This window comes from Diachasmimorpha longicaudata, chromosome 4, assembly GCF_034640455.1.
Source record: "Diachasmimorpha longicaudata isolate KC_UGA_2023 chromosome 4, iyDiaLong2, whole genome shotgun sequence".
Taxonomy (NCBI): Eukaryota; Metazoa; Arthropoda; class Insecta; order Hymenoptera; family Braconidae; genus Diachasmimorpha; species Diachasmimorpha longicaudata.
The window spans coordinates 11,008,995-11,024,483 of NC_087228.1; the positions used below are offsets into that span (position 1 = coordinate 11,008,995).

Genomic DNA, 15,489 nt, shown 5'->3' on the forward strand with positions numbered 1-15,489 from the left:
AACGTTGCAGTGATGAAATTTTGGCCTCATACAATTCGAGGACTCGTTGATCACTCGCGCCACAGTAGAAAACTATTGAATAACACCTGCAAGGTTGACCCCTGGATTACTTGATGGAATCCCCAGGTGGGCCAGATAGAATAGAATAATTCAAAAGAAATCCCCAAACACAACGAAATTCGCAGAATTTATTAAAAAATTATTTTATTGTTAATGAAGATAACAGTACATTGATTCATGAAATTCAGCCTGAGGCAGTAAAATTCCATACATTTTTAATCAACTCTGAAGAGTCGACAATAGTCATAATGAACGCATTTTTACAAGACTTCGTTCGGCTATTCAAAGCCCAAGATTCAACGAATGTTCGCATATGTACATTGTGCTAACGTATTCAAAACTCATTGCCGAAGGAATACTTGTCATTCCCATGATCTTCCCATTCCTTCAAAAACGGTTAGATAATACTCATTATTATCAGCATCAGCACAAGAAGAACTTCGCATGAGTTCACAAACACCCCAGCCCTGTCAGCTATTTCTTTATCTTCTTCCTCATAGCCTCGTAAGACGCCTCTAAAAGGTCCTCCTCGTCCATCTGTTCAGCAACAGTCCCGAAGACCCTTCGCAATTCCTCACGGGACATTTTCTTCGAGCCACTCAACTCGGAAGGAGAATTATATTGATTGACCGTCTCCTCGAAAATACGCCCCGCAACCTCTGGGAATTTCGCCCCAACAGCATCTGCAACTGCTTGAGCGCTGTTTCTCTCCAAAGCGACATCGAGAATTACAGAGGATGACACAGCCTCTCCATCAGTGAGAGCTTGCCTGACCAAATCCCTCGGAAGTCCTTTCAAAACTTCCACCAATCCTCCCTTCTTCTCGCCATCCCCTATAACCTCAGATATGACCTCACAAATTTCGGTCGTCGAGCACTTCTCCTTGATCACTTGTTTCACAATCTCAATATCCAAAATTTCCTTGACATCTTTAGCCCTGATCTTCCCTTTGTACGAGGTCAGAATCTTGGAGATGAACTCCTTCTCCTTCCCATAGCGCTCCTCCAGCTTGGAGAGTGCCTCATCGAAGCCAATGACGCTCAAGGCAGCCCTAGCACTGTCAGTTGCCTGGTTTTCTGCCTCCTGCATCAGCACCTCTTCAAGTTCAGGCTCGTTGGCAGGTATCTGCGATGACTCTACATCCTGTGATTCAACGACACTTATGGAAATACTCTCCTGAGGGGAGAGCATTCCAGACGACTTGGCAGGTGGAGAAATGGTCGTATTGATGATCATGGAGTCGTTCGCCTCCTGTGTCTGAACACTGTCAATCTCCAGATGACCCTTGGAATTGTCCAGGGAATTTATGGAAATGGAGGGTGGCGTGATGTCCTCACTGGTGGCACTCATCGTGTCCTCGTCATCACCCCCAGGATGCACTTCAATCGTCTCCTCTACGATCTCCACGAGCTCCCCCTCACGTGGCTTGTCATTAGAGCTCTGGAGGCTCTGCTCCAGACTTGTTGGAATCCAAGTCTTGGAGAATTTTTCAAGTATCTCCTTCACATAAGCTGCCTTCGGATTTCCCTTCGTGGGTATGTCCGCCACCTCCTTCTCTGTCATCCTGGCGAGGTCTCCAATGGTTTTGAGCCCTCTTGCCTCGAACCAGTTGGATAAATGGGGCACCCACAAGGGATTCGTCAGGTCAGTGATTATGGTTTTCAGGGGTTCCTCACAACTCATCAGCCCATGGTAAATCGGCGAGATAGAATTCAACTGCTCCAGAACAGGTATGTCAATGCTATTCTGACTGCCCTGACTGCACTGGCTCATCGTCTGGCTCAGAAACATTGAATCCGTTATGGGAAGGGTGTCGGCATCAGCAGCAGCTGTCATAACAGCTATCTGGGTGCTCGTCCTGGGGACACTTGCGACACACAATTCATCAGAGTTCGCTGTTGAGTTGAAACTACTCAAATTTTGAATGTCCAAGGTTTCCTCTAGCTCTTGAGACTTCGCTTCATGTCCCTCGGTCAAGATTTTCCCCAAAATCGAGTCATCTGTGATGTTCAGTCTCGGTTTCTCCAGGTCTTTGAAGCTGTTCGCCGTTTCGTTCTCACCTTGGGACTCTCTAAGGGTCTCAGGGGAGATTGTGTCGATGACTTCATCGTTCTTGATGACTTCCAGGCTCGGTGGGTCCTCACGCACCTCCTTCTCCTCACTCTCCTCATCAGAATCGAAGTTCACGTCATCGTCCTCCTCCAGGTCGTCAGCTATTTTCGCCAACATTTCGTTGTCCTTCTCCCGTTGGAGATCAACCTCATTAAGCCTCTCGAGCGCCTCCATCTCCAAAGGATCAACCAGTGTTACTGTCACCCTAGGACGGGGCTTAGGCTTCAGCGGACTGTCTCGTCTACTAGTGGAACGTAGCCCTCCAGCCTTCGGAGATTTAAAAGTCGAAGGAACATACCACATTTCCTTGAACACGGGGGGATCAGCGAAGCTTACTCGTTTTCGTTTGGGCGTGATGTCTTGATCACTGTCCAGAGGCAGTGACTTGTGGCGTTTTAGAATCGATGTGCCTGGGGACGCCGTTAACGAGGGTGGATTAGCACTCGACCACTCGAGTATCGGCAGCTCTCGTTCTGATCCTATCGTTGTGCTCATCTCCTTCGTTTCAGCGTAATCGTGATCCAGGGTTGTCAATTCTGGGGGTCTATCCCTCCTCGGGGAAACCTTCTCACCATCGTTCTTCAGGGTACTGAACGGAGACTGGGAGAAATCGTTGCCCTTCATATTGTTGAAGATCTTCTCCTGGCGACTGCCACTGGGACTCGACACCTTCTCCGAGTGTCTCAGAATGACAGGACGCATCTTTAGGAGGGGCTCTTGTTCCTTTCTGACATCCTCCTCGGACTTCTCCGTAGCCAGGGGAGCTCCTGAGATGAGACCCAGCATGTGGGCTCCACGTCCATGGGGCGACATCCCCTGCCGATTTCTTATTTTAAAAAGTCGACGTGGATTACCCTGAGGGGATGAGGACGCCAGGACTGACGTCGTAAAAGACGCCAGACCTGGGGACTTTGAGCAATCCTCAGGGGCTTTCTTTGGATCTTCAGTAGGTGTCTTCCCAAGGATCTTGTCCTCCTCCATAAAGGTTTCTTCAGGATCGTTGGACACTTGCTTCTTTGGACTTGTTGAAACTGGGGTTTTCGTCACTGTCTTTGCTGTCGATGGAGACGATGCTTCTGCTCTTGTTTGAAGTCTTTTAGGAGATCGCAGAAGTGTTGGCTCCTGTGAGCTCTCCACAACCTCGTCGTGGTCGCTAATATCTGTAGGTTTATCGGTAGAGAACATGTCAGATGGTTTTCCACTGACTTTTGAAGAATCATCCTCGTCGAGATGAAACTCCGATGATTTATCATCAGAATCTGTACCACTATTTAATTTCTGATCTCGCGAGTCTTTCTTCAAGGCATCGGGCTCCATTCGGGCACTTCGTCTTCTTTTTTTCTTGAGTAATTCCTGACTCTGCTCGTTATCAATCTCTCTCTCAGCCGATCTTAAGGCTCTGGGTCTTGGATCATCAGGATCTTCACCTTTCTGTTTAGACCTTCTGCGTCCACCCACCGTTGGAAAGACGAAATCAGCCACCATATCGATCTTCAGTCTGGATATCTCTCTCCTCGCGTGATCAGAGAGCTTTTCAATACCGGGGGGATCTTGGGTTCTTGGAAGCTGTGGCTCTGGCTGGCTCTCAGTTGTATTAATCACTTCAGAATCATAATCGTCGGGTCTCTTTGTCCTTTTCTTTTCAGACTTATCTGGATCTTCATCATAATTGGCTTTTCTCTTCAGGTGTCTGTCCATCGTATCGTATCCCTCGAGGTAGGTCCTTCTGCCCCTTGTCCCCCTTCCTCTCCTCGATTTTGCTGAAGAGAAAACCCCCAGCGAACATGGCTTTTCTTTGCGTTCACCATCGTTACTTTCTGGGAATTCCTCCCTCGACTCGAAGTCCAGTTTTTTAATTATTTCCTGAGAAACTCCACTTCCAGACGCTTCCATCATAACCTCGGTCTCGACAGGGCTAACATCGACAACTGGGGCCTTATCAGCCTGGACATCTTCACTTTCTGACTCTATTGGAACGCTCTTTGGCTCATCTTGCTTGGATGAGGATGGGTCTTCCTCTACAGTCATGGTATTCTCCTTGTTTGATTCATTCCTCTGTCTGGACTGGTCGAACCACTGTTGAAGGTCGTGAGTGTCGGTCGACCCCGACTGGGAGGTGTCATTGAAGATGGCTAAGTCCTCTCGTCGACGTTTAAGACACTCTTTCTGGTGCTCAGTCAACCTGTTCACATCGAACATTGGATCAGATTTTATGACGACGTAGTCCTGTGAATCTGGGTCTGGGGGGAGTGGAGTCCTCTTCTTGAGATCTTTCTTCGCCTCTGGTGGCTTGAACGTCTTCGAGGGCTCTATGACTTTTCCCAGGAAACTCCCCACAACTTTACCGGATTTCGCTATTTTATTCTCGAAGGGAAGGATTTCTGGATGATTCGTCGATGGATTTTGAACCTCGTGTTCTATCATTGAGAAGAGGTATCTGACGTCGTCCTTCACGTGGGGATTTGCCTCCAGGAGCTTCCTCACACTCAGGGATATCGAGGGGTCTGTGTGACGTCGAGCTAGAAGAATAATTTGCTTGAAGGACCCGACGAACTTCACTGTCAATGCCTCAGCACTCTTGTCGATGATGAAGATTATGTGCTCCAGGGCATTCAGAACTTCTCTTTCAATTCCCACTATCAGATCATCGCGCAGAAGTAACTCGATCGCTGGTCTCAGCCCCTCTAGGTATAGCAAAATTCTCGGACCGTTATTTAGACCAAAGACTGATATCAGGTACGCGTCCATGGATTTCAATGCCAACTCTGCCTCTTCGTTACTGTTATTCTTCAATGACAGCATCAGCACATCACGCAAGACGTATACCAAAGCTGGTACCTGTCCAGTCAGTGGGAGTCTCTCGTAGTTTATCGTTTCCATCAAGGGTGTCAGGCAACGGGCCACCAGGTGAAAATAATTCTCTGACCTCGAGAGTGCCTCCACCATCACTTTAGCTGTTGCGTTGAGAATTAAATTGTGCTTGACACTAGGAATCCTGTCAGCCTGCTGGTCAAACGCTTTGTAAAGATGCCTCCAGTACACAGAGACTGTATTCACTTGAGATTTAGTGTATGTAATGTCTCCTTTGAAAGGAAAATTTACCAGGGTCTCCAGGGTGGTTAGGTTGTGAGAGAGATCAGTCCCTTCGTTGATCGGTTGATCGTCTCCCATGTACCTCGTCATAGCGTCAGCCAGGATACGCCAGATATCGATGATCAGAGACTGCTGGACCTTTTTCACCAATGCTGCTGACATTCCATCCAGAAGGGACTTTATGAATCCCAGAACGTTGGGATGGTACATCATATTAATTGATAGCATCATTGTTCGTTCTATGAGCTCTCTGATGTCGTTGAGGTGGCTCGCCTGAACTCTCGCCAGAATCGAGGGGGTTACGATCTTTTTCAACAGATCTATTAGAGTATTGTCTGGGTACACCAGCTGATCAGATACCTTCGTCAGCGCCGGCAACACGTAGTACAGAATCAAATCCGTTATCATTGAAGAATCATCAGAGTGACTTATCATTTCGTTCGTCACCAGAATCAGCTCTTTATATATGTTTGGCTTTTTATCTGGATTCGAGCGACCGATATAGTCCATTAGATTCGTGAAGAGGATTGTATTGAGGGTATGACGATTCTTCAAATCATCGTTAGTAAGATTACTCATCATTATCACTGCTTCCGAGACACTGTGCAAAAAGGCCTTGTGGTGCTCCTCGAACATTTTTACTGGTATCGCCGTGGGAAGTCTCTCCAGCAGGACTGAGGTGATCAGTGAACGATCCTTCTCCTTGATCACCATCATCTGAAGGAGAGCGTCGATCGCGCAGATCTTTGTTTTAAAAAATATTTTCCCAGGAGATGCCACCAGATTCTGCTTCTTCGACAGCAGGGGAGTGTCTCCCAGGGGACCAAAACAAAAATTTAGAAACTGAATTGTCACCTGGGCCACGTGGTCGGTCGTTTTCTTCGTGACCATTGTGACGATCAGGTGCCACCAGACCTCCAACTTCGTCAGGGCTATCACCTCGATCTTACTGTTCTTGGCATTTAGGGGAATACATAGGAGCTTCACTCGCTTCCAAATGTTGAATTCCTCTGGATTCAGGGCGAAATTGTCGATCAAGTATTTCCAACAGAGGAAAGCCTGCTTTCGCACTTCCGTCTCAGAGGATTTAAAAGCCTTCTCCTCAACGAGGAGCAGCTCGTTTATTAGGGCTGAGTTCTTGTGGGCCTCTGTACCTAGCATTCTTATAGTCAGTGACCAAAGACTTGACCAGATTGCGTATTTGTAGGAGACTAGGAGGGTCATCCGAGGACTGAATACATCGGATAGGTTGGTTTTGAATGCTTGCCATGAGCTGGGATGTTTTTCTCTGGTGTAAGGGACTAGACCCTGGGATACCGCTGTCTCCAGCAGCTTCAGAGCTGGATCACGCTGCTTTGAGTAGCCCATGTAGGCTAGGGTAGCTATTTTCTCCAGGATTATGGTGTGGAACTGTAATGAGGATTATTTCAAATTGAAAACAAATTCCAAAGAATTTTTTTTATTCATGATTATTCACATTATTACCTGTGAAACATTAATGGTGGCAGTCTCAGCGGCACAATCGTACACCTTCTGCAAGAACTCCACAACCTTGAGGATCAGCCTGTGCTCCACATCGTCTTTAGGATCCAGTTGGCCTGCCTCGACCTTCCTGAGGATCTCGATATTCCCTGGAGTAGGATCCTTCGCTAGCCAGTTCATCGACTCGACGTTAATCCCCTTGAGGCAGTCCTCAAAAAATAGCACGACATCTTCATCCTTGAGGAGATGAGTGAGCGCTGGCACCTCGACGGTTTTCAGAAAATCGAAGAAAGCCAATCGTTTACTCCTGTCGATTTTTGTTGCAAGCCCAAACAGAACCGGGTCCATATTAATAAACTCCTTAAGAATAATATTAAATAACTTGGTTATGTCGCTTTGGATCTTTGCATCACAGCTGGTGATCATGCTGATTAATTGAGTGCAGAGTTCGGTGAACTGAGCCTTTGTCAATGTCTGCGATAGCCCCTTGCCAGCATGACTGCAAGTCGAAAATTTATCCGTGAGGATTGGAGGTGGTGCATTGAAGCCATTAGAATGCGGACGAATCATTAAAATAATAATTGAATTAAAACGATGAGAGCTACGAGAAGTGGACACTTGGGAATCGATTTATAATTTCAACATTCGGCTAAAATTTTTTATTATTTTTCAATGTTAATAAAAAAATCAAGATGATTCCTCTGAGAAATCAGTCAGATTAAAAGGAAACTTATCCAAGCAGATTCAATCAGTAAATTAACTAGCTTGTTGTTATTTTTAAGGAATAACATATCGAAAAGAAAAATCCTGTTGGTCTGCAAATTACCCAGAAGGGCTCGGAACCTATTTGAAACTTGGCTCTTCTTCCAAACTGACCCCTTTCCCCAATTTCAAAGATATTTCATCAAATTCCCAACGAAACTGATGATCAATATCAACTTTGCATCTCACATCTACTCAAATACCTCGTTATGCAGGTTAGGGCAGTCCATTTTTCCGCAATGCTGTTGCTCTCCCGCAGCGTCTTCAGAAATTTGTTCACAACTGCCGCAGTCACAGACATAATTACACTATTCCTAATGAACTAATAGTTCCAATAACTTTTCACTATCAACTGTCGACAAATCAGTGACACAAAATTATGAAAAAGGTCCAATAGTTCTGAATCTACTTCGAAGCCGGTGTAATCACATTTTCCGAGCCCTCACACACAATTCCCTCCGAATAATCATGGAGTCATCGAATCACTGGCGTCCCATTTGCTCGCCAAGATAATTGTACACACAACGTAACCCTCGCTGATTTTCCCAACAGTTCATTCGCCAAATACCAATTTTTTACACTGAAAATGAAACTAGAAGCAGGATTTGTGCACCACAGAGTCAACGCACAATAAACGCATCCACAGGGAAGATAATAGAAGCACTATTTGGTTTTTTTGTAGCGGAAATATTTGTTGCTAATTGCCATTGCCACCGCTGTTTCACTTTTTTTTTGCCCAGTTTAACCTCCAAGAGATCCCTTTTGTGGATCAGTCAAGGGACGGGAGGGGGGGACTACTGATGAGAATATTGATGGTGCTCGATGACAATATATAAGTTCAACGCAACATTTCGGTGTCTGCATTGATAAATAAACTGTTGCGATGTTAGCCAGTACGAAATACATATATGTGCAAAGATTTCTCCGCCAATCACCGGTCTTTGGTGCGTACGCGCCACACGTTCGCGCCTTTTTTCTCCCCTGGCAAGCAGAGATTACAGGGGAGATTGCCAACGCTTATGAAGTAGCTTCAACCGGCAAAAGTTCGGAACGGTGGCGCATGAAGTACGGTGGTGAATGTACCTGTTAGTAAGGCATTACCACGAAGTACGTCGCATATCGTTCGGGGCAGCCCATTTGCAATTCTTCTAAGGGTTCGGAATATTTTCGATTTTCTTCGTTTTTCATGTTGTTCTCGACTCCTAGACCTCCTAAAGCAAATAGGGCCGGCAATCTCCCCCATAACCTTTGTCGCAAGCGTGCAGGAGAGACGGAATCTGTTTTATTGACTGGGGCAAGGGGATAGTCTATTTTTTTTAAATAATTTGCTCAAATTCTATCCATCAATATAAATTGGAGTATAATTTATTTACAATTTCTTGTTAATTGGACCTAATTTTTCCAAAAAATTGAATTTATTAGTTGTTGAATTGTAAAGTTTTATTTGTTCTTAAAAAAATTAAGATAATTTCATAATTACATCGATTGCAAATGATATCATTGTCATTCCCATTACTTCTGTCTCTCAGACCCACAATACCACAACCTAACGCTATTGTCTCGGGGTACATCATCTTCATCGCATAATCTTTGTCCAGAACTTGTTGCCAATATTGGCAGGAATCTATGCATATTAACTCCATTCACACAATCGTTAGATATGGGGATCTTCCAACAGGGTTGGATTTCGCTGGAGCCGTTTTCTGGAGGTCGCCAGATTGTGGCGATTCCATCAGTTCCACCTGGAGAATATTTTTTTTATTATTCTTTAAGTTCGTATTGTGCCAAGAAAATTATTGAAGTAACATACGGAGGGAAAAATGATTACCTGAAATAATTTCATTGCCATCACATGAAATAGAGAATTGAATTCTTTGGTTTGTGTTAGATTGTCGTCCCTCTAAGGAATATAGAATAATTCCAGGATTTCTCAGATCCCAACAGACAAATTCATTGTTACGACGAAGTGCTGCATACAGTTTCGTCCCACAGGGACTGAATTCAACTTGCGTGACGCCACTGCTTGCTCTGAATGAGCAAAGAGGCCCATTGCTGTATAATCCTGAAAAATAGATTCGAAAATTTAGGATAATTATGGCCTCTCTCTAGTTGCAGTACTCATGAAGGTGATCGTGTTACTAACCTATGCACTTGGAGTATGTTCCAAATGCGAGGAGCCCAGGCATCATGGGATTCTCTCGAATGCAGGAGACGATCCCTGTGACATTTGGAAAATCGTGCTTCAGGAAAATATCTTTTGTTTGTCGACCAGGGCGATTAGTGTCGAATGATCTCAGGGCACCTTTGAAACCCGCCCAAACCGTCTGACCCTGATCAGAAAATTGGACACTTATCGCTGCCTCCACTTCGTCAACTCTAGGAAAAATGTGAGGTTAATGGAGATGAAAATTGTCTAGAGTTTGAGGGAATAATGACGACATGAGAGAGAAGATGAACGCCTTATTTATAAAATCTTACTGATTGTAAGCTCTATAAGTAGCTCTCAACTGTCCAGTGAAGGCATCCCACAGATGAACAGGGGTCTCCTTGCTGGTGCTGATAAAACAGCAGGTGTCTGGCTCCCAGGATTTCATTAAAGGGTACCACGAGCAATCGTAAACAACCCCACCCTCCTTGATGCCGAAAGCAGGCAGCAGAGGAGGTAGTGGGTCCTCTGGAAGCTTCCCAGGATACAAGACCCTCGGGAGTTCATAAACCCGCAATCTGAAGTCGTCAGCAGACACCAGGAGGCACGTGCCATCCGGCGACCAGAGGCACCCTTTCGTGAAGTTTTCACATTTTTCATTGGATTCATACTCCTCAGTGGCTGAAGTCAACAATTTTGGGAGAATACTCCAATTATATTTGAGGTTACCAGACTCATCTGGAGTTTTTGTGGTTGAATTCATTGTTTCATTTTCTAGAACAATTTTTTCCTCGTTTTTTTCTAATTTTTCGTTCGGTTCATGCACTTCCAGCTGCATTTCCTCTGGATCTAGAACCATTTCATTCATTTGTTGGGTTATTGTTGCAGCTTTTGGAGCTATTTCAACCACAATTGAGGCAGGACTTTCGTTTTTTGTGCAATTTTTTTCATTTTTGGTCCTTCCTGGTGTATTAACGTCTATACATTCTGTCTCTTCCATTTTTAATCCCCGTTGGAATGTCAGGTTATCGGTATTTTTGTTTACAAATACATGGCATGAACACTTGTCACTGGACTCTCTGAATGAATAGATCACCGTCACTATTGCCAACACAGGAATACACGGTTTCAGTTTCACAGACTGTAGTGCATTCTCATTGGCTGTTTGGTCACAGAACTCTCCAGAACGAACAGTCTCAATAAAAATTTTTACATTAACATAATTAGATAACGGTCAATTTTGTAGGGAAAAGGTTCTGTAAAATAGGGAAAACTCCTTCGTCTGATTGTACACAGTGAAACAAAGTTGATTCACATAATCGAGGGAATTTCGCGTAGAGTAGATTTATCAAGGATAACCGACATATTGACCACATTCAGTGCTGCAGAGTAAGCGAAGTACTAAACAGTATAAAGCTCTACGCAACAACTTCAAATAATATTGGTTATTACACTCGATTTTACCAGAAAGTGACTTTCATCTAACATCTGCGAAAAGAAAGCTAAAGAATGGGAAGAAAAGGTAAGTGAAAGGTTAATTTAAACAATAAGTAATAGGTTAAAATGGACACATCAGATTGTTGCATCAGTTCAATCCGTTTCGTTATGCCAAATCAATATGAAATGGCTTTTTTCACCTTTGTCCAACTACTCCTCACTGGCAATTCACTTCATCAATTCGGTTCACTTTGAAATGAGGGAAATAGGGAATTCCATAGTCTCAAACAACTTACAATTAATATTCAGATTTACATGACTCTAGCCTCCAAAAATTACAATTGTCTAAAAAAAAATACCACTTCAGTATCTCGAGGAATGATCAACATGGTTAGAAGTTGTAAGCCCTCTCATACAAAAATTTTCGTGCTTTGTGAAATATATGAAATAATATTTGGAATTATCTTAAAACATATATTTCGAAAATGAAAATCACTTATATCTGTTTTTTTTTTTTCAAAAAGGAAAAAAGAAGGCGCAAGAAAACGACGGTGAGGCGGGACCATCCCAACATTCCCAGGGCCACCAACAACAGCAGCAGCAGCAGCAGCAGCGACAGCAGCAGCAGCAACAGCAGCAGCAGCAGCAGCGACAGCAGCAACAGCAGCAGCAGGCGGCACGTCCTCAAACAGCTACTCATGAAACTGGTCAACAGAGAGGGCAGCGCCCTCCACAGGATTCCCGATCAGTGCCTACTGTAACTGCACCCCAGGGAGTAGCACAGGTTACTGAACATATGGGAGAAATGGGTCTTAGACAGGGGGAGCAGACACAGCGGGGAAGGGATCCCATTGCAAGAGGTAGGGGTCAGCCGGATTATCAAAGGGGTCGAGGTGGACAAACATTTAGGGGACAAGGAAGAGGACAAGCCCCTAGCAAGCAACCACAACCTCAGGAACCTCCGTACGAGCAACGGCAACGCTTGCAGGGTGAATTTTCGCCCCCCCAACAACAGGCTGCATCGGGACAAACGTCTTCGAGCTCATCTAAAGCTTCATCAAGGGCTTCCAGTCAAGCCTCCGTCGTTGTGGGTGCTAAAGACACCGGCTCAACAACATCTACGGTAGGCAGTGGAACACACACATCCCTGTCCCAGTCAGTGAAAATAAACACCAAGTTGATAGACCTTCAAACGAAAAATCGCCATCTGGCCGAGATCCCTCGCCGCAAGAATCCGATGAAAGGTGGCACCGCAGGCCGCCCTATTAGAGTCGAAACCAACATGCTTTCAATAATCTTCAAGAAGAACTTGAATATCCCAGTAACCCACTACGACGTGAAGTTCGAACCAGACCGTCCGAGATTCCTATTCAAGTTGGCCTTTGCCAAGCTCAGATCCCAGCACTTCCCCAACAATTATCCAGCTTTCGATGGGCGCGTTAATGCTTACGCAGCGGGTGATCTGCCATTTGGAGCAGAGCTGACAGCCACTGTTACAGTGGTAGATCATGAGACCCAAAGGGAGAGAGAGGTGAAGGTCACCATGAAAAAGGCTAACTCCATCGACATCTCGTGGCTCCATAATGTCAAGCCAGGACTAGTAGAGTCTGATCGGGATCAGACTACAATACAAGTACTCGATGTAATCCTACGTTCAGCATCATTCGCTCGTTCCATCCAGGCGGGACGTTCCTTCTTCACCCCGCAAAGAAACCCAGTGGATTTAAGTTCCGGCATGGAACTGTGGGGTGGACTCTTCCAGTCCGCAGTTCTCGGTTGGAAGCCCTACCTAAACGTAGATGTTGCTTTCAAGGCGTTTCCCAAATCCCAGAATGTTGTGGCAGCCATGAAAGAATTATGCTCAACATTCAGGGAACCCTGTAATCAGTTGACTGCTCAGGTTGTCGAGTACAATCGAAACAAGATTGAGAGTTACCTCAGAACTCTTAAGGTTATCTATCAACTGCCAGGGCAACCGACGAGCAAACGAACTGTTGGTATTAATGGACTAGGCAAATCAGCACGAGAAACTACTTTTCAACTGGAAAATGGACAGGCAACAACAGTTTTGGGTTATTTCCAAGGGGCTAAAGGATACCATATACAGTATCCAGATATTCCTTGTCTCTGGGTAGGCTCTAAAAACAAGCACACTATGGTACCAGCTGAGTTGTGCACTATTACATCCGGTCTTGTTACCAACAAGAAGCTCGATGAAAATCAGACGAGAACCATGATTAGAGAGACAGCGAAAGACGCTAAAACCAGAAAAGCCAGGATCAACGACGCTTTTCGAGCTATGAACTTTAACGAACATCCTACAATGAAGGAATTCGGTGTTCAAATTGATCCACAGTTTTCGGTAGTCGATGCACGTGTCCTTAATCCTCCCACTCTCCAGGACCAACAGATAATAGTACCTTCCAAAGGTGTCTGGAGGGCGAATAAATTTCGAACGGGTCAGACATTGGAGGACAAGAGCTGGAGTATTCTGAATTTGAGCAGAGTTAGGGACGATACATTACATTATTTTGTCGACGAGATGAAAAAGCAAGCTGCGAGGAATGGAATGAATATCGGGTCACCTGTGACACCATTCAAGACGATGAGACCACCGGGGAGAAATATTAGTGAACTCCAGAATTATCTTCAGGATCACAAGAAGAATAATCTCAAGCTGCTTTTTGTGGTGATTCCTGGACAAGGCCTGGATGTATATCCCAAGGTCAAACAGGTTGCTGAATTGGTCGTTGGGTGCCTAACACAGTGCGTTAAAGACACCACTTTGAATAAATTTAATTCAATGACGGCTGGAAATATTCTTTTAAAAGTCAACTCCAAGCTCAATGGGGTTAATCACGTCTTCCAACCGAATTCAAAACCTAATTGCCTGCGAGTGCCCTGCATTATTTTTGGAGCCGATGTTACACACCCCTCGCCAGATGCTACTGATATGCCCTCCATTGCTGCTGTGGCAGCCAGTCAGGATCCAACTGCATTCAAGTACAATATTGTGGTCCAGCTCCAGCCACCGAGGGAGGAAATCATCCTGCATCTGGAGGACATTGTTTACAATCAGATTAGAATCTTCGAGAGGAAGAATAATTGTCTGCCTCAAAAAATTATGTTCTACAGGGATGGAGTGAGTGAGGGACAGTTTCCTCATGTCATGCATTTCGAGTTGCAGGCGATGCGCAATGCCTGCAAGCGGCTGGGACCGACTTATCAACCAAAAATTACATTTTTAGTTGTACAAAAACGGCATCACATTAGATTTTTCCCAACTGATCCGAGGAACTCTGATGACAGGAATGGAAATGTTCAAGCTGGTACTGTTGTGGATACTAACATTACACATCCATCGCATATAGATTTTTATCTCGTGTCTCATGCTAGTATTCAGGGTACAGCAAGACCAACAAAGTATCGTTGCCTGTGGGATGACAACGATATGAGCGAGGATGAAATCGAGCAGTTAACTTACTACCTTTGCCATATGTTCTCTCGATGCACACGTTCAGTGAGTTATCCAGCTCCGACTTATTATGCTCATCTCGCCGCTTTTCGAGCCAGGAATCTCACCCACGGTATCAACATAAACGTTCAGAATCTAGAGCACGAGCAGAAAAATCGACTCACTATTAAGGATGAGCTTATCAGCAACAATCCCATGTTCTTTGTTTAAAAAAATAATATTTACTGATAAAATATTTTTTCTATTTTCTTTCATGTTTTTATAATACATTAGCATCCCATGTGAAAGGAAGTCATTTGCCATTCCTTCGGAAGGCTGATTTATATTGCTTTAATCGTTTTGAGAAACAGTATTGGATGTATTCTTATCCAGACTATTGTCTCTTTGATAGAGGGATGTGTAAATGCCCAGGACCATGGGTGTGATATGCACAATTATGTGGAATTTGATTATTTCGGTTTTTTTTATATGAGGAACACAACGTATCCCTTTATCTCTTTATTATTTTATTGTTTGACAGCAAACACATTATTACATTTATTAATATAAAATACATGATAGTAAAGAAGCTTGATGCATAGGAGCATAAATCGTGTACTAACTGATGTATTTATCGTCACCTATGTAATTTTCCTCTACGTTAATAAAGAATTTAACAAGTATAGACAGAATCTGTAATTCTATCAAAAATTAGTCGCTTCAAAAGAGAATGATTATTTGACTCGTGCCCTGACGAATTGAATTGAATTTTTTTTGGTTTCTTAATTCTGAAAATATTTTAATATTTTAATAGAAAATTAACTTCAATTAATTTCCAGAGTCTTTTTCTCGGCATGAATCAAGCAATCGTTTCATCAGATATAAACTTTCTTGATGGAAAATTTTTTTCTTTCCACATTGAAAGACGTGCTTCTCCACCGAT

The 15,489-nt window shown here is 44.2% G+C and overlaps 3 protein-coding genes across 3 annotated transcripts; 1 reads left to right on the forward strand and 2 right to left on the reverse strand.

Annotated features, from left to right (window-relative positions):
* Positions 1–187: 187 nt before the first annotated feature.
* LOC135161905 (telomere-associated protein RIF1) lies at positions 188–8,494 on the reverse strand. The gene is made up of 3 exons (XM_064119887.1): positions 7,713–8,494; positions 6,751–7,246; positions 188–6,675 (listed from the first exon to the last, which is right to left on the reverse strand). The coding sequence occupies exons 1-3, from the start codon at positions 7,808–7,810 to the stop codon at positions 535–537; spliced, it is 6,735 nt and encodes a 2,244-aa protein (XP_063975957.1). The 5' UTR covers positions 7,811–8,494; the 3' UTR covers positions 188–534.
* Positions 8,495–8,858: 364 nt separating this feature from the next.
* LOC135161907 (telomerase Cajal body protein 1) lies at positions 8,859–10,799 on the reverse strand. The gene is made up of 4 exons (XM_064119889.1): positions 9,988–10,799; positions 9,653–9,885; positions 9,338–9,571; positions 8,859–9,251 (listed from the first exon to the last, which is right to left on the reverse strand). The coding sequence occupies exons 1-4, from the start codon at positions 10,653–10,655 to the stop codon at positions 9,022–9,024; spliced, it is 1,365 nt and encodes a 454-aa protein (XP_063975959.1). The 5' UTR covers positions 10,656–10,799; the 3' UTR covers positions 8,859–9,021.
* Positions 10,800–10,901: 102 nt separating this feature from the next.
* On the forward strand, positions 10,902–15,238 carry LOC135161906 (protein argonaute-2-like). Its single transcript, XM_064119888.1, has 2 exons — positions 10,902–11,177; positions 11,617–15,238. The coding sequence occupies exons 1-2, from the start codon at positions 11,165–11,167 to the stop codon at positions 14,775–14,777; spliced, it is 3,174 nt and encodes a 1,057-aa protein (XP_063975958.1). The 5' UTR covers positions 10,902–11,164; the 3' UTR covers positions 14,778–15,238.
* The last annotated feature ends 251 nt before the right edge of the window (positions 15,239–15,489 follow it).